The sequence below is a fragment of the Bombus flavifrons genome, chromosome 4, assembly GCF_040668555.2.
Source record: "Bombus flavifrons isolate JBK064 chromosome 4, iyBomFlav1_principal, whole genome shotgun sequence".
Taxonomy (NCBI): domain Eukaryota; kingdom Metazoa; phylum Arthropoda; class Insecta; order Hymenoptera; family Apidae; genus Bombus; species Bombus flavifrons.
The window spans coordinates 18,506,603-18,532,965 of NC_138445.1; the positions used below are offsets into that span (position 1 = coordinate 18,506,603).

Sequence of the window (26,363 nt, forward strand, 5' to 3'; positions counted from 1 at the left end):
GAGAAAAATTCACGACGAGGAGCTTCAAAAGATTTAATAATGCCCGTCAGGAGACAATTGGTCTACTTTGGGGGAAATCGGAAAGGCGGCGTACAAAGGGAACGAAGATGAAAGGTCGGTGGAAGTTTTTGCCTTTTGATCTCATTTTTATAATTTTATCGTGCAATGAGATTCGTTTCATCGATATCGGGCAATCGAGCAAGAAAGTATTTAATTCGTTAATACCAGATATAACGGAGTTTCAATTGAACGTGTAATTGAAGTACCTACTTACGTAACCTAGAGGCTCTCCTACCCACCTGCCGTTAAGTAGATTTCTCGTACGCTCGAGCGTTAATACGTGTATTGCAAAGAGCGTCTCTTAATTAAAGTTAGACTTAGTACGGGTTTTAATCTAATAACGCGCTTCGTAGAACATTTATTTATAATACCTCGCAGGGTATTTCTGTTAACGAAACTATTTCATGCAGCATCTAATTCGAATACATATTTCCGAGGTATTCTACTTGCAGAATCGAGAAGAAGGCGATTTCTAGACTTTAAATTTTCGCAATGATCAGGTGACACGTTTGTGGTTTTTCGGGTTTCGATCGAGTTTTTAATTAGATCGGCGAATTAAAACTTCAGCTTCAGGTTTCAGGTCTGCGTTGAAAAAGCGAACTGGAATGCCCGTGAAATGTCAGAACAAAGCGCAATGCACTATTCAGTTTTCATGGATATGTCAAGAAGGTGATCATACACGAAGAAAGAAGTTAAAGATGCAGAATACGATTTTCCTCGTACCAGACATGTTTTTAAGAAACTTGATTAATTTTGTTTAATTTTTATTCATGCTTAGACACACGTCGAATCAAATGAACAATTTTGAACAAAATGACAAACATCGAGCGAATAACATGAAAACTTGTTTCGGTGTTTCGTAAAATAAAGCATGTACACCTTGGAATATGTTCGTAGAAATTGTACTTCCATCTTTTTTGGACCTACTTTTGCTCGTGAAACTGCCTTGCTATTTGACTATGTTATGTCAATCCTGTAGGATGCAAACAGATTGCGATATAATTTGTCTATTAATTTATAGTAGTATTATTAATTTATAGTAGTAACGAAGTACAAACAGTTAATTATAACAGAGGAGAAACAAGAATTAGAAACGAATAGAACGGAGTGGATCGCGTTGCCGCAAATTTGAACGACACTTTTTTTTTCGTAAGTCGCGTGAAAAATCGCGCGCCAAAAGTCTAGGAAGAACTAATATATTCAGAGGAAGTATACGACGAATCCGCATAAAGAAGAGAGAAGCTGGAGAGGTAGTAGAGAAGCAAGTACAAGGGAGGTAAAAGTTCTCCCTTCTTGAAACTTTGCCTCAGATCTTCTTTTACCGCAATCTTCTTGGATAAGTTGCTTTGCTATATACGTATAGCTAATAATTTATGCATCATGAAATAGGTTATAAAAGCTCGATGGAAAAACTATGTTTATACGATGTTCGGTTAATGTCTGATATGAAACACGAACTTTATCACAACGGTATCTTTCGAAGTTTATAGTAACTTGTTAAGCATATGATATGTATATGTATATGCAGATATGAAATTTTTGTAACTATCGCTTCTCAACAAACAAATTACTATCTATATAAAAGTGAAACGTCCGACGTAAGAGAAGAGTCGAAATAATTTTTACAAGCTAGGCGAATCGGACGCGAAGAAAGAAAAATTACGGTATAATGACTTTACGAACCCTTCGGAAGCTTTCATTCTAGACGGATGCGAAGCATTTCAGTCGATCGGTACAAATAAAAGAAGCGTTTTCCCATGATGCCAGACCGAGCTAGTTCGTTTCGTACATCTGCAAAAGAGACAAGTGGTTCGCACAGAGGGAAAGACGAGTGAAGCGGAGGCGAGACAGCAGGGGAAAAGGCGAGGAACGGGCGAAGATGGAGAGCGATTCCATCCCTCTGAATTCGCTGCTTACATTCTCTCCCGCAGGAGTCCTCTTTCGAACGGGGGCGTGTAGCCGTGCAATAAAATGTCGGCTGCCGTGGCAAGCGACCGACGTATCACCGGGGCTTATTGAAAGGATATTTCATGCGGACGAGTTCCTATCCAGCTTATCCCATGAATTTCCCGCGGGGGTGTAGAAATCTTTCTCTGCCCTTCTGTCTCTTCCCTACGGTGAACCGGGCCGAGAGACCAGCCCAACTCGGCAGTTGCCGTATCCAGCGGAAAATTCACAACCGGCAACGCACGTCGACGACTTTTCACTCTCCGGTTGCTGGTGAGAAACGAGAATGCGCCCGGCGCGCGCGACGATACGTGAAAACCTGCCAACCGTGCGAATCTTACGAGCAGTCAGTGGCCTACGCGTCGCCGCGTTCCAACGTCCCGTTTGCCGCTGATTTTCATTTATTCGCTTGTGTCCGATTCTACTCGTGACATGATCACATTAGGTCGTTTAATAAGTGGCTTTTATCTTCGCGGGAAGGTACGCTTATTCGTACGTTTACGACATTTCAAATGCCAATCAGAATTTAAAGCACTACCGAAAATATCTATGTACTCTTCGTCTATACAAATATCGTTAGATGGCCGCCTGTACTGCATTTTGTAGTACTGTCCCGATTTCCCGACAATGGCACTACAAAATTTTCCTGCTTACATTTAGAGCGTGCGTACACTGCTTACTTAAGACATTTACATTAAAGAATAGCGATTTAGTTTAGTACAAAAAACATTGTCTTATTCTTCACAGCGAATGATAAAACAGCATTGTCGTAAAGCTTCTTACTTATGCACAAAGGTATCGATAATTTCATCTGCATCGTGACGACGATTTATTCGACAACAAACATTTTAAATACGAATCTTGAAGGTTAGTTATTAAAACATAAAACGGTGCGGGACACGCGTCTGTTTCATTATCAGCACATAGCTTACACCGCGTGAGAAATTTTAATGCTTACAAATTGAATTTTGACGCGAGTTTCCGATATACTTACTTCATTTAAACTTCGTTTAAACGTTTAACTACAGAGATTAATATTAATTAGCCGCTTTAGTCTTATAATTAATCGACTTATTTTTGTTAAATTAACAATAAATAATTAGAAAACGGGAAAGGAACGAGAGAAGAAATACTCGTAAACCTTTTTGGTATTCGTAGCTGTGAATTTGACGTAATGAAAGAAAGGAATTATTCATATAACGTCAAGATTCGCAACTTGCAAAGTGTATTTGACCATTACTTTCGTCTAACCGAGTTAAAAATAAATTTCCTGGGTAATTCGAACGTGAAACCGGAATTCGTAGCAAAGTGATAACCGGCATATGGAAATTGTATATACTTACTGGGATTCTTGAATGCGAGCCTTGCTGTTGCGAATGTACAAGGCGCTTGCTACGCTTCCAACGACCAATATCAAGGCGCACGCACATGCTGCGGCGATATAAAGAGCTCCAGCACCATTCAAAGGCCCTGGTTCCAAACGTACCGAATCGTTTCTGGGAGGTGCTTGCACTCCTGCAACAAAAATCCTAGTAGTTTCGTTTTCGTATCTTTGAGTAATCCGACTTATCGCTTCTATTATATCTAGCTATGTATTTCGTGCTCCGTAATACACGAATCAACGTATGGAAATTACGTATGTACATCTCTGCAGATAAATATTACAACATTTGCTGAAAATGAGATAAATAACGAGTTGATAATATTTTTAGATACAACGTTAAAAATTTTAAGAATTATTATCTTCTCTAGAATTTTAAATTAAGATATATGTATATGAAGATAGATGAAGATTAAATATAGGTTCAAGAATTCATGTATTCGATATTACGATACAAATTGTAGCTTTATGATTTTAAATTTTGTTTTTTCGATCAAAAATTTTAAAGTCGAAATACTAAAACTTTCGAGTAAAACGCGACAAAAAATTGTTCAATAACACATCTTCTATTATTAATATACATACATTATAAGCTCCATTCTATAGAAAATTATTAGATTTCCATAAATCAATGTTATCAAAAGCTGAAACATATATGATATGTGCAATTTTTAACCTCGGTCAGAGGCGCTTTTGTCGATCAACTGATTAAATTTATATACACATTATTAACGATAACCTATAGTCAAGGAAACACATCACGCGGCGTTGAAATCTCGTTAAAAAATTTGGCCATGCACTTTGACAGCGTAATAACAGAGAAACGCAGCCATTAACATAGATTCGTGAGCGATTTAATGAGCGGACTTTTCCGTACTGGCGTAAAAAATAATCGTATTACATTCAGAAAATATGTTCAAGCCGCATTACGCCGTGGACAATCCATTTTACCGATCGAACCACACCGTCCCTCCTCCCTGGCACGGTGCATTCCGTGGCAGGCAAGACAGGTGATTTTATCGAACGATCGTTGACACGCTGTTCGATCGTTCGTTCTACGTGTATCGAACCACTATCGAACAGCAGCATAGAGCAACCGTGGAATAACAGATTAAGAGTGCAACTCGAACGCAAGGAAGAACATCTTTTTGAATCGGCTCTCCTGTCCTATTGGTTCACCACAAACTACCACGAGTTTTCTACAAGGCACGGTCATCCTTGGAACCTCGTCGTATTTCCTTTCACGTCCGTTTGCGCTTTCCACCCTACATAACCGGTTGCCTCCTTCGAATCATTGCCATCTCGAATACTAAAAAATAGAGTCTTAGCATTTTCCCCCGGTCGTTTAAATTAAACGATTTAAATTGAACACGTGATTCGTGTCTTTTATGAAAATCTGTTTGTTTTATCGACTAGATTTCTATCTCGAAATAAGAGACGTTCATATCGTTACGATTTTGTTGGAAATTGATAAGCTTCTATTGCGTTTTCCACGCCCGGTATTCCTTTGATTTAAATTTCCGTTCCTTATCTTTCGGGATCTTTTCTGTTCCACAAACGGGATCGTAAAGGTAGGGTGAACTGTAATAAATTGCACCGGTGCTTCGCTTTGATTTCGAAACTATACTCTCATTCTTTGAAGACATTCTTCTGTTTGTTCGACGTTTTTAATGAAAACCGGAGCTCCGATTCCTTTAATAAAGGTAGAGTGTTATACAGGCCACAGCTTTAATTTTACCTTTGAATCAGATATTTCGATGAAATAAGTAACCGAAAATTTGTAAGATCGCACGAGTAAATGGTTGGTTTCAGCGTATTGTAGCAGGAAACGCTCACAGAGTGTAAATAACAAAGTTGTCGCTACTCGCAGGATCGATTCTAGATATCGAGACAACGATATCGAGATAAGAATATCAAGACGTAGTCGTTCGAGACATCCCAATATGAATAAATCAGATGACGAATTTTTCTCTATTTCACTTATACTTGGTGTTTCTCATTCTGAAGCAAACGATAAAGCAAAAAGATAGTTTGTAATTAACTTTTCTGTTAGCTACGAACTGATGAAACACTGCATTAATGGTTTCTTATTAACGGTTGTTTTCCACCGTACCTACTATATTATTACATGTTTCCACTTCCTGGACTTGAATTCTTAGGAAGCTCCATTTACTTATTTAACGGTAAAAGTACACGGCTCTGAATATTTATCTAGATAGAAAATACACGAATAGGTACCCTTTAATACGTGGACATAAACCTTTGGAAACTACACGCTGGTAGTTGGCTTTGCAGCCACCCCGCTTGGTTCGCTTTAGAAATTCATTAAGTTGATTTAGGTCATGAGTGTTATCACGCGTATTTTATACAACGATATAACTCCAGTTTTGAGCCAAGTACTATTTTAATCAACGTGTTCGGAATATCTTTAGCTGTGTTCAGTTTTACGCTTAAAATATTTATATTAAAATATCTGCGCTATTCATTTTTGTCGAATATATTTACATTAGTAATATAATTTATTTTTTATATATATACCTTCCTAGCAACCTCTGGCACGTGTTAATTAAACGTTTAATTTAAAAAAATAATAAGTTTCGCTTTCGCAAGATCAATCATATGTATAGGTGTGTGATTTCGTGAACGATGTCAAAGATAAAGAAACTGACGTCAATAACGTAAACCACGGGACGTACAAGTCAAGACTGCAAATACCAAAAAACATATGTAACGTCTATTTTGTTTAAAATAAAGTTGCGTCGAAATTATTTTCAATTTATTTTCTAAACGTTATACTTTAAAAAATCATACTTTGACCTTTCACATACGCCATTATTACATAATTCATCATCTTCAACTCAACGAGAACGTAGACACGCTTAACAAATTAACTTACCACTTTCATGTGATAAAACAAGCTAACGTATAGCTAGAAAACATATCAATTAAACTTCTCCTTCTTCTTAAATATTATAAATACACTTCGTACGTTAATTTAGTTGACTTTTGCAACTCATTCTCAATAACTTCGCTTCCGAAACATTCGCCCCTGTTCGCCGCGCACCTACACGCGCATGTTTTCGTTCGATTAAACTACATCGTAATTTAAAACTGCAGTTTTTTCAAGAACGTATTCTCGCAAAGTGATGTAAAACTTTCTTAAGCATATTACGTGGAACCACGAGCAAGCAATTTCTCGATATTACAAGGATTTCTTACCGAAAGTACAAGCCGCTGAACAACGTAAATTCGTGTCCCGCTTTTAACGAATCGCATCCTTTTTATCCGCCTGCACTATCTCGTTTTGTTCCAGACAAAGTGGCAGGAAAAACAGGATTCGTGCCGTTGCCAGGATAAATAACGCAAAGCAGACAGACGAGCTTTACACGATAACGACGGAAACGTTCGCGAAACACTCGGACGAGGAAGAATTTGCCGAAGCGCGATGAGATGCGCGCAGGGACGAAGGGAAAGGAAGGAAGAACGAGAGGGGGCGAAGGGAAGGTCGGTGGAAAAAGTTAAATAAATCGCGCGGGCTCGTAGCTGCTTTTCCTGCTACGTCCAACTTCTTGGAGGAATCTTTTCTTATTTATTTGCAGGAACCGACATCTTTTTAAAATGTCCCCTCTTACATGGCACAATACTCACCGAAGCAGACCACGCGAAAAACTTTTTTAAGTAACTTTGGTTTTCATTCTTTCCGCCGCGCGATCGCAGTTGCAAGTTGCTTTCGCGAGAGGCATTACACTTTTGTTGTTTCATCTTTTCGCTTCCCGCGAAGCTAATTGAATTGTTGATAAGTTTACCCGACCCTTAATTGTTCGTTTGCTTGCTCCGCCTAGTTAGCATACGTCGATTTAAATTACGGCATCGTTCGTGGAATTGCTATTTACTGTCGCAGCTAATAAAGAATATTTAAACATCCCTTGGTCTTGAGAATTTCCTGCTAAAAATCAATTGCATCAGAAACACAATTTGCCTTTATTAAATCGACACTACGAGCTGCTCCAAGTTCTTCCAGCTAAACTTCATCGGTATATTCTACGATGAAACACAGGGCAAAAACGTCGTATAAATATAGGTGGTTTAAAGTTACATTAAAAAGCTGTAACAAAAATATTAAGTACAAAGGGAGTGGTAATGCATTCGTGGTTACTATGCCATGAAAAAAGAATAGATGCACGGTCAATGTGAGTATTACGCGTTAATAATCTATTTCAAAACGTTTACCGTTCGTGCCAAAAGAAGACCTATTTCCCAAAATTATCAATACATAAAAGCGTGAAATTGGGCAATATCGGAGATCGAAATTGTTTACTGTTAAGTATTTGAAATCTCATGATAGATCTATTTCTTATTTTTACCCAGACTGACACAGTTTATCATACTGACAGAGTTTACCTATTTGAAATACAACGTAAAAGGAAAAATATCATAAAGAAGAAGGAGAACATATGCGTTACTACCTATTTTTTCTACCTATTAATCGTCAATTATTTCTTTTCTCCGAAGCTTTTCTAACGCTTATTTAGCTGGAATAAGTCACAAATGCACGGTTTCGATTGGCGCAAAATTAATTTCGACGGTTTAGACGATGGTTTAACACGTCCAAAGAAACCGCAGCGCTTGATTTTTAATTAAAAACGTCGAAGGAAGAGATTAACGGCCGGCAAAGCACAAAGGAATCAATTTGCTCGTGCTGCTCGCGGACGGCGTAGGATCGATTAAACTTAGTCTTGGTCGACGCACCGACGAGAAACTCACAGGTTTAAGAACAAGTGCAAAGTCGAGAAAGCGCGTTTGGAGGAAAAGAGGTGTATCTCGGTAAAATCCCAGTAGGCGATGCCATCCGACACTATCAAACAAACCTTAACCGAGATTTACGAAGGTTCAGAATTAAGTCCCTACGGGATTAATGGAATGACCCTCTTCGAACGGTGTTCTTCGGTGTTCTTCCGCTCAACCGCTCGGCGTCTGCTCTCTTGAAACAAATTTCATCGCAAATTGCGGCGTTTCCCGCGGAGTGAAAAATGCTTTCAATCTCACCGTGATGAGTAATTTAAAATCTAGTTACCATCCTCCGACAACTACCGTAAATACTACTGCGTTCCTATTATAAACTTAAAAATTGGAGAATATTCTGTGATCGAAGACAGCGAAATATAAGATTTTACTCGTTACATCATCATATAATATCTGTCCTTGCAATTCGCAATTCAACTATTCTCCATGTTCGAGTAAATATAACGTAAATACAGCGCAAATCAAAAGATTGTATCGCGGATGACACGAGTAGCTTTACCGTGAACGAAAAAATTCGCTTCTTCTTTTTTCAGCAATGCTGCTCTTAGTACATGTAAGCGACTCGCTGGTAAGTATTTTTAAGGGACCGGTTTCTCGAAGACCAAGTCCTATATATAAAATTTCTGCGATGTTTGAAATACCATTGCTGTAATATACACGTCGTACAATAACAATAATGAAATTTCTTTATAGAATAGAGCATAGGTAGTACTGTAGTGCTTTACTGTTTGATACTCCAGACTCTGTGTGGTATGGTTTCTCGAATCGACGTAGTAACGCGAGACATTGATAATTACTTAAAAAAGAGGCCAGATATTCGGTGTTCCGTCCGCTATGCCGAGTAATTTCACTATGATTTTAACGAGTAAAAATACGTTAAACCGATATATTACGTAGCGAGAATATTAGGTATGTCAATCTTTGATAAATTTAACGTTCTCGATCGTTAAATTTATACCACGACTACGTGTACATCGACGAGTACATTTAACGTTAATTTGTCGCGATGAAATTACGAAGAACATTTCGATTTATCGGCGAACATGACTTTGTTAATTTGTACTCCCCTGTCGTCCGATTATTGCATAACACATACTGTTGCCCAGTGGTGAATTTAATAATTTTCTAACGTGATAAAATAATATTATAAAATATACGTAACTTTATATCACTGAAATTGTTTTAGCTAATACGATTTACCGATATCGTTATCGTAGAGATCAATAGTAGCGCTTGCGTGTAGTTAACGTTCTCGTCGTTATCCTGTATCCTGTCCGAGCGACGAATATAAAAAGTTTGCGTAGTTTTTAATGCAACTAAACAACCAAACAAAAAGATACGATCCTCTTATTTTCCCCTGGTCTTTTCGCTTCTTTCAGAAATTCATGTTGCTTATTCAATACCTTTAAATTGAAAAGTAGGAAGAACCTTTTTCGGCCACCCCATTCGATGCTTTACATCGCATCGCCTTCGTTTTGCCCCTGTGGATTACTGGATTCGGAGAAAAGTTCGCACAATATCGGCATTTAAATCGTTCTCTATACCGACATTTTTCTTTTCATTCAGCGCTTTTGCCCGATATTTGCTGCAAGACCGCTATCGAACGTTTTCAACCTTTCGGTGTATACATAGCTGGAATACGAGCACTCGAGGAGCCAACACGAGATTCGATTATTTTTGAGTGGTCTCCAAACGATTTCGGATCTCCGCAGGACCTCTTAGAAAGTAAAGAACCTCGCCCGTACGACCATGATGGACGGGGGCTACTACTAGAACGAAGAAGAAAACAAATTCTGGCGAGGAAGAAACCTTGGTCTACACGCGCAAGTACTATGCTACTCATCGGTCGACGAGTCTCGCCTCGCAGCGCTTGCTTACTTATTTCCCACCCTTCCTGCTGTCTTACTACCACCCCCTCATCACCCCCTCACCAACCTCTTTTACTCCACTTTTCTACGCGGTCGATCCTCTTGATCTTAGACAGCGAGATCCTTCCTCTCTTCTCTTTCATTAAATACACCGACTCCTGACGAGATTCAATTTTATTCGGTGGATTGCTTTTCGTTGTAGCCCCCTGCACCGGTAACCAGATCCGGATCAGCGTCTGTCAACTCGCTCTTTCTATCTTCTCCTTCGCATTTCTCGTTTTCCGCCTTATCTCGCTTCTCTCCTTTCCACACCTTCTTTTTCAACTCCCGTCGTTTCCCTTCTTGCGCTTCGTTCCCTCGGTCTCTCGTTGACCCTCTCCTTTCGCGTTCGTCTCGCTCGCTCGGCTGTAAACACGTATAGTTTCTATCAGCAGCCAAGTCCGATTCTATCCACCTGTCTGACGAAATGTTCCTACTACTTCGAGATCCCCGATACTCCATGTTCTTGTCGATTTCCGGACGGGGAATGGGATGTTTCCACGGCTGCTGCCACGAGAATCACGTCTGTACATCATATCGTATCTTTTTTTCCACGGGAAACGTTTCGTTCGAAGAACTGAGCAGGAGAAGCACGAGATTTCGAGATCTCGTGTCTCCGGAAGCACTAGAATCGGATTTATAGGGAACTACTATCGCGAACATAAGAAAATAATTCGTATTTCGGACCTAGTTGCTGAGAAATACTTCTTTGTAAGATAGAATTCTTCGCGTTTTAATTACTTCCTCTTTTATCATCGACCAAGTCCATGCTGACTTTTACGTAAATAACAAGTTAGGTCGATCGAGCTTGGTTTGAATGCTCGTAGATTGAAACTTTCGATGTATTTGGTATATTTAATCGAGCCAGTTCGGTATATTTCGGAAAGTATGTTCCTGCAAACTTTTTAACCACTTGGCCAGCTCCGCTTCTCGTTGCCAAGCGGATAACGTGTAATTATCTGACAAGTAATCGGTATCCAGTTGTTAACGTACAAAGGAGTAAACCAAGTTTTATCAGGTCGAATAGGATTAATAAAGTTACACGACAGGTTACCAGAGTAAAGCGGTATATGGCACACGTGCGATGTAATTAAACGAAATTAGCCAGGCCATCGGCGCGACCAAAGTTTAATCACTCGATTTTCACAGGGTGCAGGTATCACGGCGAGCGCGTTCGCATACACGAAATTCTGCTTTCAGAAATTATGCATCGGCGTTGTTGCCGATTGCGTGTTGCACAAAGGGGCATAAATCGTGCATAGAATTCGCGCCCGAAAGGGACTCGGAACGAATGCTCGACTCTCTCTGTTTTAATCGCGAATACGTCGAAATTGCGTTGCTTGTAACGAAGGTATTCAACGATCCCGGTGAACGTACTAATTAAATTTGCGATTGCGTAAGCCGACCAATTATCGACAGTTCGCCACGGTGTTAAAATACTTGTATGTAAACGCGTTGACACGGTTTACACGTTTCGTGCGTAACATACGCACGGCTAGACTTTTATCGGTGTGCCGCGAACGCGTTTTCGTGAAAGCCGGAGATTCTCTTCTATTAACTTGTATATTTACTTCCATTAACATCGAGCTATTCGAAAAATAAGCAGAAAAATTTGGCAAATTCGAGCAATTTCTTCGTACCGAGTTATCCTTTTATGCGCGAGTATGAGTAACGTTCCGTTCCTAAGTATTTCTACCACTTGCAAATTATTGCAAGTATGTAAAATATACGTACTTCGAGCGAAAGTCTTTGATCTAACGTGGGTCTCTGGTATCGTCTCAGCTAACCATACATAGTTGACAGGATGCCGATAAAAATAATACTTCGTATTAAAGATTATTAAATAACGTAGTAAGGTAAAACGGAACAAGTTGCGTTACATTTTACGCATACGTGTCTTAATAACGTGCTAGAAATTTTCCTAGAGAGTGTATCTTTCAAATTTCATCAAAAAGTATACCATATTGCTCCAACTTTGACGAAAATGAAACATTAACCAGTGGAAATAATACGAAATATACCGCATCAATTTGTAATTCCTGTAAATTAGTTCTGTCACTTACCTTTCAAACAAATCTTGTTTCTCTTGAATACTAAAATGGTATCGTTGTATTTGGTACCAGGTGGGGCTGTGACGTTCAACCTCAAAGCCAAAGGAATTTGCGCACTCACGAGACCCGAGCACGGTAGCCTGATCCTAAAGACTTGCAGTGTGACTGGAACCTCTCCCCTAGCCGACACGTTCACTCTGGGAGGAAGCAGTGCCATCATTCCGGAAACACCGCCCGGAACACCGACTACGTCGTAATCCAATTCCATCGAGTACGGTAACTGTAAGTAAACACGGAAATGAAAACAGATCTTTATAAACGCACTGTATGGCATCTCGAGGCGTTATAGTCGCGTTGTAGTCGCGTCGCAGTCGCGGTGTATAAAATACTATCGGAAATAAATACGCACGATCGCGAGAAAAGATGAAATCGAATTGAATTGCACTCAGATTTACAATTTGTTGAGAATGAAACGACTTTCGATCGGAAAAAATAGAACGTAGAAATGGCCAAACAAAAGCGGGCGTCAAATCGAAGGCATTCCCGTTGTTCCTTGTTTTCATCGAGTACGGCGTTTACGCGAGCTGACCGATCACGGATACCTAATAAAAATAGCTCGAAAATCGTATTTCATTAGGCATACCAACGTGGAAACTCTAGCACGAACTTTTAAAGCAACCTACGATTACAGACATGCGATATTTTACGTTTAATCTTCGATCCTTTCGTATCGTAAAGCAATTTGTAACCTTTAATAACTCTCGAAATTGTTTCAAAGACACGCTCGATGTTTGATGTGAAATAGGAGAAACAAAAATTTACAAGACGTTATTCTATAATAATTTTTCCCTCTTTTCGGAACTAAATTGATAAAATATACTTTTATAACATTCCATATATAACACGATTAGGTGCTGTTATAAATAAAGTTTTATCAATTTTCACTTAACGATATCTATGTCTTCCATACGCCTACATTAATCAAATACACGTTCACGTGTATAATAAAAATGCCTTAGTAAGGACCCGTGCGTCGGCGTTGTAACGGCGAGAAACCCCCTTTCGGCTTGCATATCATTACACGCATGCAATATTTCACACTGGATCCATTCTTATTTTACCTTCATTTGTTGCATGCTTCTTATTTCATGCTCGAAAATTGACGTTGATGCAAACAACTCCATTCTCTTGTTGCTATTTCAAACTACCAAGTTATTCATAAAGTTCAATAAACTTCCAATGGAAAATCAACTTAGAATCATTCGCCGACGTGAAACATGTATATATGCCTTTCCTTCAGATCACATATTATTTACTTAACGTTTGAGTAGTCCAATTACGATAATACTTGTTACAAGAACTCAGTTCCCCTTATTATTTACGCAAGAATTAATCTTTCTCCCGGAATGAAAAAATCTGATTTTAGCGTTAAATAACGTTATAATATATTCGACATAATAGTATTAAATAATATAGAATTTAATAACAAATTAAATAACGTAGGTTTAGAACAACTAAACGAATTGGCCTTCTCTATATTTTAAACTTTTTTTTATTGAAAATTCGGGCATGTTATTAAGTGTTATTCATTAATTCCGTGAGATGCATTAAATTACAAAATTTTTATAGCAAAAAACGAGTGGAATAACAATTTTTCACAGATAAAACAAGAGCTCGGTTTGAAAAATTCATCTGTAAAGCAATTTATTCGTAACGGAGAAATATTAATCTTTTCTTCTCTTCGATTTATTTCGTCGCGTAACTACGCATATGTACATATTACTAAAGCTGATGTCTAGTCACGTTATTATTCTATATATATGTATAATATCGTTATTTAATTCCGTTTTACACATGTATTTATCACATATATTTAATATCGTTTTAAACAATTAAAATTTACGCATTATATAATTAGAAAAGAGCGTAGTTCATATTTTTGAAATTACCTATGTATTATTTGCTCTCGATATAAAATTCTCGAAACGTGGTAAAAATGTAATATATTTAAATAATCCTTATTATTTGTGTAATTCTATCGCTAATGTACGATATCATTAGTATTATGACTATATATATATCTATATAGTTATAGTATTGTAACTTACAAGGGGTTATAAATATAATGTTACAGTTTTACGGTATTATAAAATATGTGAGCAGAAATAGATATGTAAATAATAATAAATAATATCTTTATATTATATCTTCCTCGATGGTAAAGTGTATTTTTTTCATTAAATATCTGTTTCCTCGGTCAAAACTGGAATTTGATGTCATGGCTCGAGATTGGCGTAAGGATCGCGCAACGTCTAGTCTCGTTCGGCCATCGGTGATGCGAGCAATACCACTGACGCGACGGGCGGAGGTGGTGAACTTCACAAACAAAAGTTCCCGCCCCTCCTCTGATCTGTGCAACTTCCGAGCAAAAGGGGAAGAGTGGTGGGAACGAGTAGTGTGTTTAGGCACGCCACAAGTTTTACGAGGTGGCATAAATAATGTGGTTAGTGCTTCGTGATGCAATGTCAACGGAGGCGATTCCACCCTCTTCAACCCCTCGGGAGCCTCCTGTAATCGTCGTAATCGTCGCGCCGGGGGTTTGCGATGGCGTGACACCTGCCTATCGCATTCGTTCGGCTAAGATCTTGCCAATTCTTTCTCTATGTGCTTTTTCCTTTCTTTTTACTACTACTTGAACACATGCGCTGCGAACCATACACAGACAGTTGATTTGCAATTTGATTTGCAAAAGCCACTTTGTACTTTTTCCTCGCCAAGCTTTCCGTCAGCCTAGAATTATTAACGCACGTTAACCGAGGAACTTAATTATAAGCGAAGATAAGTCGGAGTGAAATCTTTTATAGCTCGATCGTCTTCCATCTTTCGTTGTGAAAAAGTGGATTTATTATGTCTTTCCCGTATTTTCTTAATTCGTTAATTGGTACTCTCTTACAATGTAAACGATTTTAAATACCCTATTTAATCGTACAATTACGATATTATTAATGATAAAATTGATTTTCAACGATTCGGGCATATGTAATACTAAATAACGATAAACTTGATATAGGGAAATATAAAGGAAATTCGTTGCTTATTATAAATGATTTATGAAAATATAGCGATTAGGTCGATTATTACGAGTCTAAATATGCAGAAATGCGCCATTTGTCATATTTCTTGACTAGACGGATGCCACATACGGTAGACAACGATAAGCATCAAAAGCCTGTATTTACGCGATTTTTACATCGGATAAAGTGCGAGGACGTTATTATAGTTAGGGAGAAATCTCTAATACATCATCGTAATTCATCCGTTTTATTTGACATAATGTTAAAAGATAATTTGTTAATATAAAATGTATAAAAAGAGTCTCATATTGTATGTCGCACGGAGACCAATTTAATCGTAAGAATTAAAGGTTGAAATTTTGTCGAATACTATGTGTATTATAAAGAGATTTCACGTTGGAAATATGTCTGTTTTTTACTCTCGTTCGAGTCGATGACGAACTCGAACGGGAGCCGTCTTGCCGAGGGCTGTGACATTTCCTCCTTTAGTGCCCCTTTTCACGTAATTATTATAAGGGTTGCGAATGATACGGCATCGAGCCATTCGTCTCTATCCGGCACTGACAACCCTGCTGCTATCAACGTACTTAAATCATGACAACAATTGACTGGGAAGCTTTGGAAGGAAATACGAACCAAGTCCTGGATTCGATTCTTCGCATTCTTCTGTCGAGTTTTATTCTTGTTAAAATTTTCAAACTCCTAAAACATTAAATATTTTAAAGGTACTCTTCAAGTATATTGCTTGAGAAATTCATCGTTGCTACCTTCAAATTAGACAGTGATGTAACATCATCTTATTTAGCAAATTTTTATAGTTAAATGTTTATTTAATTCTATTAACCGAGGTTAACAAGCCACTCGATGGCCACTAGGCCACGGAAATTAACCGTAACTCTGATAAACGCGACTGTTCTGCCAGGACAATTGCATCCCTGGATAATCGAGGAAAAGCATCTTTACGTAATCCGCAGTAGCTCCTTTCATCCCTGTAATATGTTTTAATTATATGGTAATTAACGTTTATTACTGCACAATTACTTGATGTTGTTAATTACCAGAACGTTTGACGATCTATTACGTAAACGAAATACTTCGTACTCGATAAAGTTAGGTGACTTGTTCGCACAAAGTGAGAAAGAATAATCAAGTTCTCAAAATGATTAAAAATTGATCAACAGACGAAGAGATTAATCTTTTTTCTGTTTTATCGAAAAGTACCTGCTTATTAATAATTCACAAAACGAATGGTTTCGTTCGATATTAATATTGGAAATTTCACATATCTCATAATTATACCTGTTATTTTCCTCTTCGATACATGCTTATGAAATATTTACATATTTTATAATTTCCACGATATCACACTCTGATTAATTAATTTATACACGAATTAATTCTGTCTTAATATCGTTTTGCTTACTTGTTATTAATATTACACGAAATATTTATATTTTTCATACATTCAATACATTAATACTTAATACATTCAATATATTCAAAATATTAAGTTATTATTTAATATATTATACACAGCTTAATATATTATATTTTCAAACAAATCTTATTAAAATATAAGATATAAGATTTTAGTAAAAAGCAATACTGGCCTAACGTACGAGAGATTATATTTAATTCCATAATGAATCGACGTTTCGTTTAGGATTCACGACATACGTATATCGTTCTCAACCAGCTTATAATTTGCAGATCAAATTGGCTCGTCCATTCCATCTATCGAAGAAGGCGAGATAAGTTAATCTCACAAATGCCGCAGTAAAATTTCGTTGAGTCAGAGATTCGATGCAATGTCCAGGAATAGAGAGAGATCTTGATAGAGATGAGAACGACAGTCGATCAACCGAGTTCAGTTACGTTCGTTTGCTTGATATCCACTTCAGGATCCTCGTAATAACGTAAAAACGTTTACTTAGGAAATGTCTGCTTTCATTCAGGGCCTGTTAAACTCCGGCACGCAGATTTCGAATCAGCTACCACGAACACTTGAACCGCTTTCCAGCCACGCACACGGCTTCGTGTATACTCCATTGTGTACGGAACAAACCTCCGTTCGACGTGAATCCGTACACCGTACATTATAGGCATTGTTGGCGACGACGAAAAGGGCGCCGTGTACGCTACACTATCCTGCCCCGTGACAACATCAACAAAACACATGAACCTCCTGATGGATGCGGACTTCTCCATTTGAATACTTCGAAATTGTTTTGGTGATTCTGTTATCGGTCACCGTTTGAACAAAAGAATATACGGTACTTCGTGCGAGAATTCGAACGTTTACAGTGGTGTAGAAAAGTACCTGGCCAGATAGATTTTACATTTTATATTTCAAAAGCAGTATCTACAAGGATTTTACAGATAGGATAAAAGAGATAAAAAAATCGTCAAACATCGAGCGATGACCAAACATACGAATAATACGACATTTTTATTCGAGAATTTAGCTTCGAATAACATATATCTCGTTCGTTATATTTCCATTTAAATTTCATCTCCCTTTATCGTTTTCGTCTCTCCTCGTCATTTTGTACCGTCTGAATATTACACAATTGGCCGATTAGAAACTAATCGTGAGAAAAAATTCGTCTAATAATAGGTATAAGAGCATGGGACAACTGAAGGAAAATAGTATCCACAACAAATAAACATTGTCGCGTGGTTGTACATGATATCAGTTAAATTTCTTTGAAGTATCGTTCTTGAAATACAAAATGAAAAATCTATCTGGCCAGAAACTTTAGCTTAAACTTATCGTTGCACGTATGCATCGTATCAATATAAAGACGTATAAAATATATTTGCCCCGTTTTTATATTTATTACACAACGTCCACAATTTCGCGGTGTGTTTTTGCATTTTGGGCAGCGAAAAGGTGAAATATAACGGGCAGGATGTTACGATTCGCCGAATTTATGCGTTTATTCCCTTCGATCTAAGGAAAAGCGTATTTCAAAAGAAAATGTAATACATAATTGTACCAGCGTTATACTTACGAAAAGTTTCATTCAAATATGATATAGGCAATAATACGCTACTACTTAAAGGATTACACGATCGTTTTTATGTATAATGGATCGACATCGAAGATTTTAAACGAATCAAAGGTATTATCGACATTTTAAATCGAATTGCTGATTATTCGCGTCCTTTGTGCTATTCCGGTGAACGAAGCGAATTGGTTGATTCCGAGCGATGTATTTACGCGCGTGCCATGGAGTGTGGGTGATGAAAAGTGTGCAACCATGCAAAAACTGCGCTGATAAATGCGGCATGTAACGTGGGGAAAAAGATTACCGATGACTGCTGTTTTCATGATTAATCGGCACGCATGGTTTACAATCTGTATTTCAATATTTTCAGATAGACACCTATAATCAATTATATCATGTTTCCTGAATGCAATGTAATGCTTTGATGCAATTTAAAATAGAATAATTTATAACATAAAGCCATGAAAATCGAACATTCGATCGAGGTGTCGTCGATACAACGTGGGAAACGATAAATATTTCTATATACATAGTATTATACAAATACGTTAGGTTAAGACACTTTACGTAGGGTATCGAACAGCTATTATCGTTTGCAGAACGTTGCGTGAAATATAAATAAAATACTGTAAAAAGAATAAAATTACGGAGTATTTGACTTATCTTTAGCTATTCTTCGCACAAATCTTGTACATCGTGCATAACATAATCCCATATGTTCGAATACATTTCGTTTTTATTTCTGTTGTTTCCAACTTGCAGGAACTATTGTCATTGGAAGACAATTTTAAGGAACGGTGCTGGCCATCGAAGACCCTGACACGACGACGATTGGAAAGCGTGCAGCCAATCATCGATAACCTCCAGGGCGTAGAACGCGTTAAATTCATAGCAACTGCATCCCGTTTTTCTCCTCGAGTACCCGACTCTTTTTCATCTTTGACAAAGGCCTGTACACGCGTGACCTCGATTCGGTCGTGCGCAATCAATTGTCAGATTCACCGAGAATAAGGTACATAAGAAAGAAAGTGGAACGCGATTCGTCACGTAGGAATCGATTCAGAGACAAGCGGCAGAAAAGCGAAGAGCCACGAGAACGAAAGGGAGAATGAATGAAACGCGGCGAAAGACCTTGCGAGGAGCATTTTGTTGTTTTTCCATCTGTTGGCGCAATAACGAAATTCCATTGTTCTTTCTTTGTTTCGGGCTGTCGAGGAGGACAAAGACACGCGTTTACGCCATGTAGCCCGTGAACTTATCCGTCGTAGAGCAGAAATTAAATTGAACTCTTTGACAGAAAGTGCGAAGAGAGAGAGAGAGAGAGAGAGAGAGACGTTGATAACCAGAGATACTTCTTGCACGTCGAGAATTTTCAAATACAGATCGGACTTTGTTTCGAAGCTTCAGCGCATCCCTCGAATCCTCTCAAAGTAAGAAAACTTTTGGTTGTATTTGACGTTATGTGTCACTGTCTGTAGCTTGAAGAAAGAAATCGAAAAGCTATTTCGCGACATAATGACGAACGGTCAAGCTTTTTAACGATTTAAATAATTTAAATATTTGACGATAGAAGTTGGAAGCGTGATACGTTGAGTGTAATACTGAATAATCGAAAGCTTAGGCAATATCTACAGTAAATATCTACATACATGTATATCGCAAAGTAGCTTTCCGTAAGAACCGTATTTAATCTATCATCTTATATCTCAGTTTCTCCGACATTTTCACGGCACATTGTTAAATATTATATTTACAGAGCAGGTCGTACAATCGAGACGCGGACGAGATAAAGGTGTATCTTTAGTTTGGTCAGAAATAAAAAGAATTTTCTTACACGAATACAACGATACGCTTAAAAAGTACAGAATATTTCGCTTCTTTCCAAGAAGAAGAGAATTCTATTTTCTTTTTAAGTAAGACGATTTTCTAGAGCATTTGGCGGAAAAAGGTATCGTTATGAAATTTAAAGTATTTCATGAGATGTTTAAATCGTTTACTAAAGATACTTGAATTTACATTTAGATACATCACATTCGGCTAACTAATTATACATTTAAAACAAAATTTAATCTCTTGGCTTACCATCGAAATTAAATTATCGATTTTCACAAAGATCGAATTCGCCGAACTAATTTTTTTCCTTAACACACTCGCTTGATCGCGATCCTTGCCCTTATAATGCTAAACGAACGTCGTTATAAGTATTTCCTAATTCGCCTTGACCGCGATTACTATGATTGACTTTCTGCATAGCGTATCGAACCAACTTCCACGACCATGGATCACTAACCTCGATATAAACGGTGCACAATTATTGGCCACGCAACTAACGTGATTAAAATTCCTTGGTAGAAAGTATGGAAATAAATCGCAAGATTATTCACATTAGATTACGTAGTGAATTACATCAGGTTTGAAAAAGGTATATTAAGTAGAAACTGTAACTCGGATTAATATTCAAGCACGAGCCTATTCGCGAACGTACCTACCCTATATACTTACTTCTAACTGTACCACTGAATTAATTTTATTGTGCTATTTTAGAATATATTATATTTATATTATAATTAATACCTATCGTATTAAGAATAATAATAAGCGTAAATAAAGGTAAATAATGCTGAAATTTGACGTTGCAAAAATATGAATACATTTTAATGTGCCTGTTATGGTAATATTAATATTTTATGGTTTTGTTTAAATATATATATGTAGCAAAACGTCTAAGCGCATTGAATGCAATTTTTTAAACGGTTTTCTGTAATACGTCTCTATTCTTCTATTACGTGCTCTTTCAATTCTATCGTTCTATCGTTCTTATGGGCGTTATATAAAAACGTTATGATCGACAATCTTATAAATTCTTCGGTGACTAAACAGAAGGGTACCATATTTTAGATCGATTACATATGTAATAAACATTTTTAGTAGTACTTTGCAAACCAAGTGTCATTCTCTGACCCATAGGGATTAGAACGATACAACGAGTAATAAGTAACGATAATAATAATAGCGATAGTTTTAAAACTAAAATCAATAATAAATTTATACATGCTTTATGTCATCGTTCTGATCAAATTTAAAACTAACATATATCTATATCTATATGAATAGCACATTTCGTTAAAATACTATCAACAAAAACTAATTCATCTGCACCTGCAGTCAAGATGCAATCTCGCCACATTACTCTTCCACTGCCGTATCTCATTGTCGGTTTCAAATTTTTAAATTGAAATTCTTCGTTGACTTTTCGCTACACCGCATCGTTCTTCATCCGTCTGATCCGAAAAGATTAAATTTACCCTCATCTGAAAATATTACATCGTTCCATCACGATTGGTTTTTAGAAATATATTCTTTAGCAAAATTCAGTCTTTTCTTACGTTATCTCTTTCATATACTGAGGGCCCTTAGGGCATAATACGTGATGCAGGTAAACGAAGTTAGAGGGAGATTCTAAGTTTAAGACAAGAATAACAAAATTGCCTCAGACTTGCGAACAAAAAGTTTTATTTTCAAGGAAGTTGAAGAAATTGAAGGATTTCTCAAGTTATAAAAAAGTTATGCGAATTAAATAAATAAATAAAATGTACGTTCCCGCGATAAGTATTTTAACATATTAAAAGTCGACAATACTAATTCGATAATATTATTACCAACAATCGTATTATAGAGCAATAATCTCTCAAACAGCGAATATTAATGCGAGTCGTTAGAAATATACTGCATTTATCAAGCGTGGCGTGGCGTGGCGTCGCGTGCACGGTACAGCATATCTTTTCTCGTTTGTGTCGTACCAACGGTTCTCTTGTCATCGTTCGGGTATTATTCGGAGACACGCGAATGCGTTTAAATCCTCCGCGATATCTCAATCACATACCTTAATGGTTTTATGTGTAACCCGATAGGAAGAGGATGAATTAGTCGTAAAAGGGATGCCACGTTTCCTTCCTTTCTCTCCTTTCTTCCTCTCTATCGGTTTATTTCGGTTAGACAACGTTTATACGCAAGCAACTCGGTGCCACTTTTAACAACACGATGAATTAATCATTAACCACCCTTCTCTGTAATGTACTTGAAGCCCGGCTCTCAGCGATCTCGCTTACCGGTGCATTCCACGTAAACAGGTTAAAAGCAGAAAAGAGCTTTCGCCACGCGACGCAGCCGATCGAGAAAATCGTTAATCACAGCAATCGACTCGGAACAAATGGTAGAACGTGAGAGATCACCGTTTCTCCTAACTCTAACAGCTTCTTAGATGATGACTTAAAGAGGAAAAAGAGAACATTTGATTATCTTACTAGAGTTCATTCTTCTAGTAAGAATAAGAGAAACGTTTCGACTGTTTATTAAAACAGTCTCTCTTTACTTCATTCCTTCGTAAATTGTTTATGATAATATAAATTGTTTTTCTTTGTAGGAATTTCAATACCAATAGATACACCTATATTTTTGTAACATTGAACTGCAGTGTATATTTATGATATGGTATGACAATATCATATGAGAATAATTTCTCGTCGTATTTGCAGTAATTACAACGTACCAATGTACATTTACATTTAATATGTACCTAACTAAACGACGGATGAACGATTAAGGAATATAATAAAGCAATATAAAATAAGTATACCTACACGGTTACTTTTTTATTTGAATAAAAGTCTCGATTTGTACTCGCAATATACTCCTTACGATAGATTCGTAAAACTTTCGTCTTCTTATTTCGAAGGTACAGGATGTAACTTTGATAAGTTAACGCGCAGATTCTGGTCAGTGTCAATTAAGAGGACAAGCGTTACTAATTGCAGACCGAAGAAACGTTCTCGACGATGTAGGGCAGACGCGGTACGATTTAACGAGCGGTTTTAGCGACTTTAATTATTAGCTTGACTGTACTCCAGAGGGTCTTTTAGTTTATGCAAGCGTGACAGAATGCTGAAAAGAAGGAGAGGACGCGAGAGGGTGCGAGCGAGATAGACAAAGGCTGTTTGCACCCTCGGTGTTAACGCAATATGCTCGACTCCGTTGAAGATGGAAGCGTTTATACGAGAACGCTCTGCTTGCCTCTGTCTGCCTGCACTTTGTCTTGTAATCGTTTGGCCACGTTTGTTCCTATTCCCTTTGTTCCTTTTTTCTCGCCCCCCCTCTCCTCCTCCTACTTACTCTCTCCTGTTTTGTCTATTATTATCCATGCTCTTCAATTTTCCCTCTTAAATCCTAAATTCCAACTTAATCTCTTAGACTTAATAGTATCGCGTGGTTATTTAAATTATTCGATTATTTTCAATTTACGAACATTGTCTTTTAACCGCGGTTCTCATTAAAATTACGTCTGAAGTTTCTTCTGCATCCTCGTATCTGTACTCTCTTTATTTTCTTTTTCGCTTCTTTCATCTTTTTGTCGTATTTCCCTCTTTTTACATTGTCTTCTCCCAGCGATAGAATCTTTTATCCGATGTTTCTACGTTTGTTCGTTCGTCTAAAGAGCTTTCGTGTTAAATTCCTAAAAAAGGAAGATCCGCGAAAAAAAAAATTGTTTTTCAACCATTCTGTCGACGTCATAGCATCTAATCGCTTGTATCTTATATTTTTATCGCTCCATCGTATCGAGCTCAATTTTCTCGCGTGATCTCCATTTTCTGGCGTTTCATTCTAATACACCAGAGCGAATCTCATTTGTCTCCTGTCGGAATCATCGACGATCTCCCAGACAGTCGCGAAACTATCGAGTGTCTGGCAAACATGGAAACAGAACAGATTCAGTTCGCGATAGCAATAAAGTGTCAAGCTTACGGAGTAGTACCGTTTGGACCGTTTCGAATTCGCGTGTCTGCAGGGCTGAAAACTTTCACCCTCCGGCATTGTCCTGCCAGGATTCTCGGTGTCCCTCGGAAAACTGTCAAGCCGATTGCGTCGGCTACGTGACGAGGCGTTCACTCGGTCGGAAGACGATAATATGCACGAAAGGAAAGCACGTTAAAAGGATGAAACTTGCCGCTGCCAGTGAAAGTTTTTTTAAAGATAGAACGACTACGGAGTCACTTGTTTGTGTTACTTATTGACGATCTCATTGTAATTTTTCATATTTTTACTCATTACCGCGTTTACTATTGGCAAAAATTTCATTTCATTGCTTGCCGCCTTATCGCATCGAAATGGGACAGCGTAAAGATTTTAGTATCAACAGAGACGAAACGTAGTTAGGAGCCTTAGGACAATGATAATAAAACTAAAACTACGATCTCGTTGTTGGTTAACTTTATCAAACGTGGTATGAAACGCCGAGAACGTTTGCGTCGAGAAAAATATCATCGCTGTTTATTCTTTCACCGCTGTTTCCTCGTATAACTGTTTTATACTCCTCTTTTCTTCCTCGTCGATTCATATCTGTTTCACCGTGCTATTGCGCGGCATTGTGTGCACGGTTTGCCGGATTCGTCTCCGCTAGAAAACAAAAAAACAAGAAGAAAGGAAGACGACGGCGTTGGCCACAGTAATGGAAATCTGAACCGCAAAGAGAAATTAATTTCTTCGACGGTCAAAGGTCGATGAATCGTCTCCGAACGGAACGTTCATCAATAGCGTTTCAAATAAATTACATTTTCTGAAGTACGAAAGAGCCACGACTGTTGCCCCTTCACCATCGACGAGATCATCGACGAGATCATCGACGAGTAACGAATTCTACATTCCATACATCTTATATAATCTACATAATACAGTAAAACGGCGAGAAAAAAATCGTAGATCAAGTTTTGAACGGTTGTTGTACAGGAGAGATTTTCCTTCGCGAGATCATCTTAAAACAAATTCGGTAAAAAGTTGGTTTAACTTTGTACGATCGTTTGAATTTGTAAAATCTTGGAAAAGGAAAAGTCTTTTCACTTGCTCGTTCGTTACACGATGTAACAATGTCGCCGGAAGAAAAAAAAAAAAAAAAAACGATCAGAGCATTATGAAAGAGGGAGCTTCGAGCTTTAACACGAGCGCGGATAGATCGTCGTACGATCTTTTTTTTCACGAAGTTATATTAATTTAAATACGTTTAAATTCATTACATTCATCGCAACGATAATAAGGATTTAATTACCAAGTCAGAGTTGTACCCGTAACTGTAACTAAATACATAAATTTTTACACTTGTTAATATATCCCCGATGAAGCTTCCATTTATTCGGAATATATTCATACATATTCAATCACTAGAGTAACGAATGCAAAATTACGCGTCAAATAAAATAAAGGTGTATTAAAATAGCTTTATATATATATTTAATTCCATATTTTATTTGTTCTTCGTTTTAACTTTTTAAAAATTAAATCCAATGATAGAAATTATTCAAAACGTTTTACGCGATTCTTTATTTTCATAACGAATTCCATACTCGATAATTTCGTCCGAAGAAACTGGGACTGATCTAAAAGAAGATCCTACATCAAAGACCGAAGTATATACATATATGTGTGCTTTGTACGTTGTATTCTTTCGTTAACTTTCGAGATAAAAGTAACAACAAAAACAACAAAGGTAGTAAATAACGACAAATATTAATAAAACAAAGTAATAAAAGTAACTATATTTCATAAGTAAGTAAGTAGTTCATAGCATACCGAGCAGACGATTTAGAAGAAACATCAGAATCAGACGAACTATTTCTCAGTCGATGTGCGTTCACGAAATACATGTTTGCTTTTCATTTAAAGCTAAATTTATCCTACAAGTAAAATCGTAGAAACGTGTTTTTTTTTTAATCGCCCGTTATAAACTTTCATAAGCTTCTACGTATCTTATAAAGCAAGGATTAGAAAGATGTAAGAGATCGAATGGACAACTTTTTGCGACGTTGACATTGCGTCTCACCGGTCGGTGGAAATCACGCGAGATTAATTCCATTAAAACTAAATTCGATTAATAACGCCCGTAGCGTATAAAGTGCAACGTGAGGATAATACAGCTTTCTCGAGTCAACGACAGGTTGTCCCTTAATGCGAAAACATTGTCTCCCTTCGGTGCTACAAAGCGGGCGAAACTCGAGACCGAAGAAAGAAGTCAGGTCGAGGATTGCGAAGAGCAACTCCCAGAGGAGGTTTGTGTAACGTCTAGCTCGCTTAAGAGACCAACG

The 26,363-nt window shown here is 37.5% G+C and overlaps 1 protein-coding gene and 1 long non-coding RNA gene across 5 annotated transcripts in view; one reads left to right on the forward strand and one right to left on the reverse strand.

Annotated features, from left to right (window-relative positions):
- LOC138179278 (uncharacterized) overlaps positions 1-17,802 on the forward strand; it is a 94,158-nt gene extending 76,356 nt beyond the window's left edge. The window contains exons 2-3 of the long non-coding RNA XR_011172992.1: positions 12,222-12,431; positions 16,887-17,802. This is a non-coding gene — a long non-coding RNA (uncharacterized LOC138179278). The remainder of the gene's footprint in view (positions 1-12,221; positions 12,432-16,886) is intronic.
- The window catches only part of LOC138179276 (tyrosine-protein kinase Dnt), a 128,967-nt gene that overhangs the window by 17,257 nt on the left and 85,347 nt on the right, over positions 1-26,363 (reverse strand). For all 4 annotated transcript variants that reach the window (XM_069111904.1, XM_069111902.1, XM_069111901.1 and 1 more), the window contains 2 exons: positions 12,162-12,429; positions 3,351-3,522 (listed from right to left, as the gene is read on the reverse strand). In XM_069111904.1, coding sequence (XP_068968005.1) covers positions 3,351-3,522; positions 12,162-12,429 — 440 coding nt within the window. The remainder of the gene's footprint in view (positions 1-3,350; positions 3,523-12,161; positions 12,430-26,363) is intronic.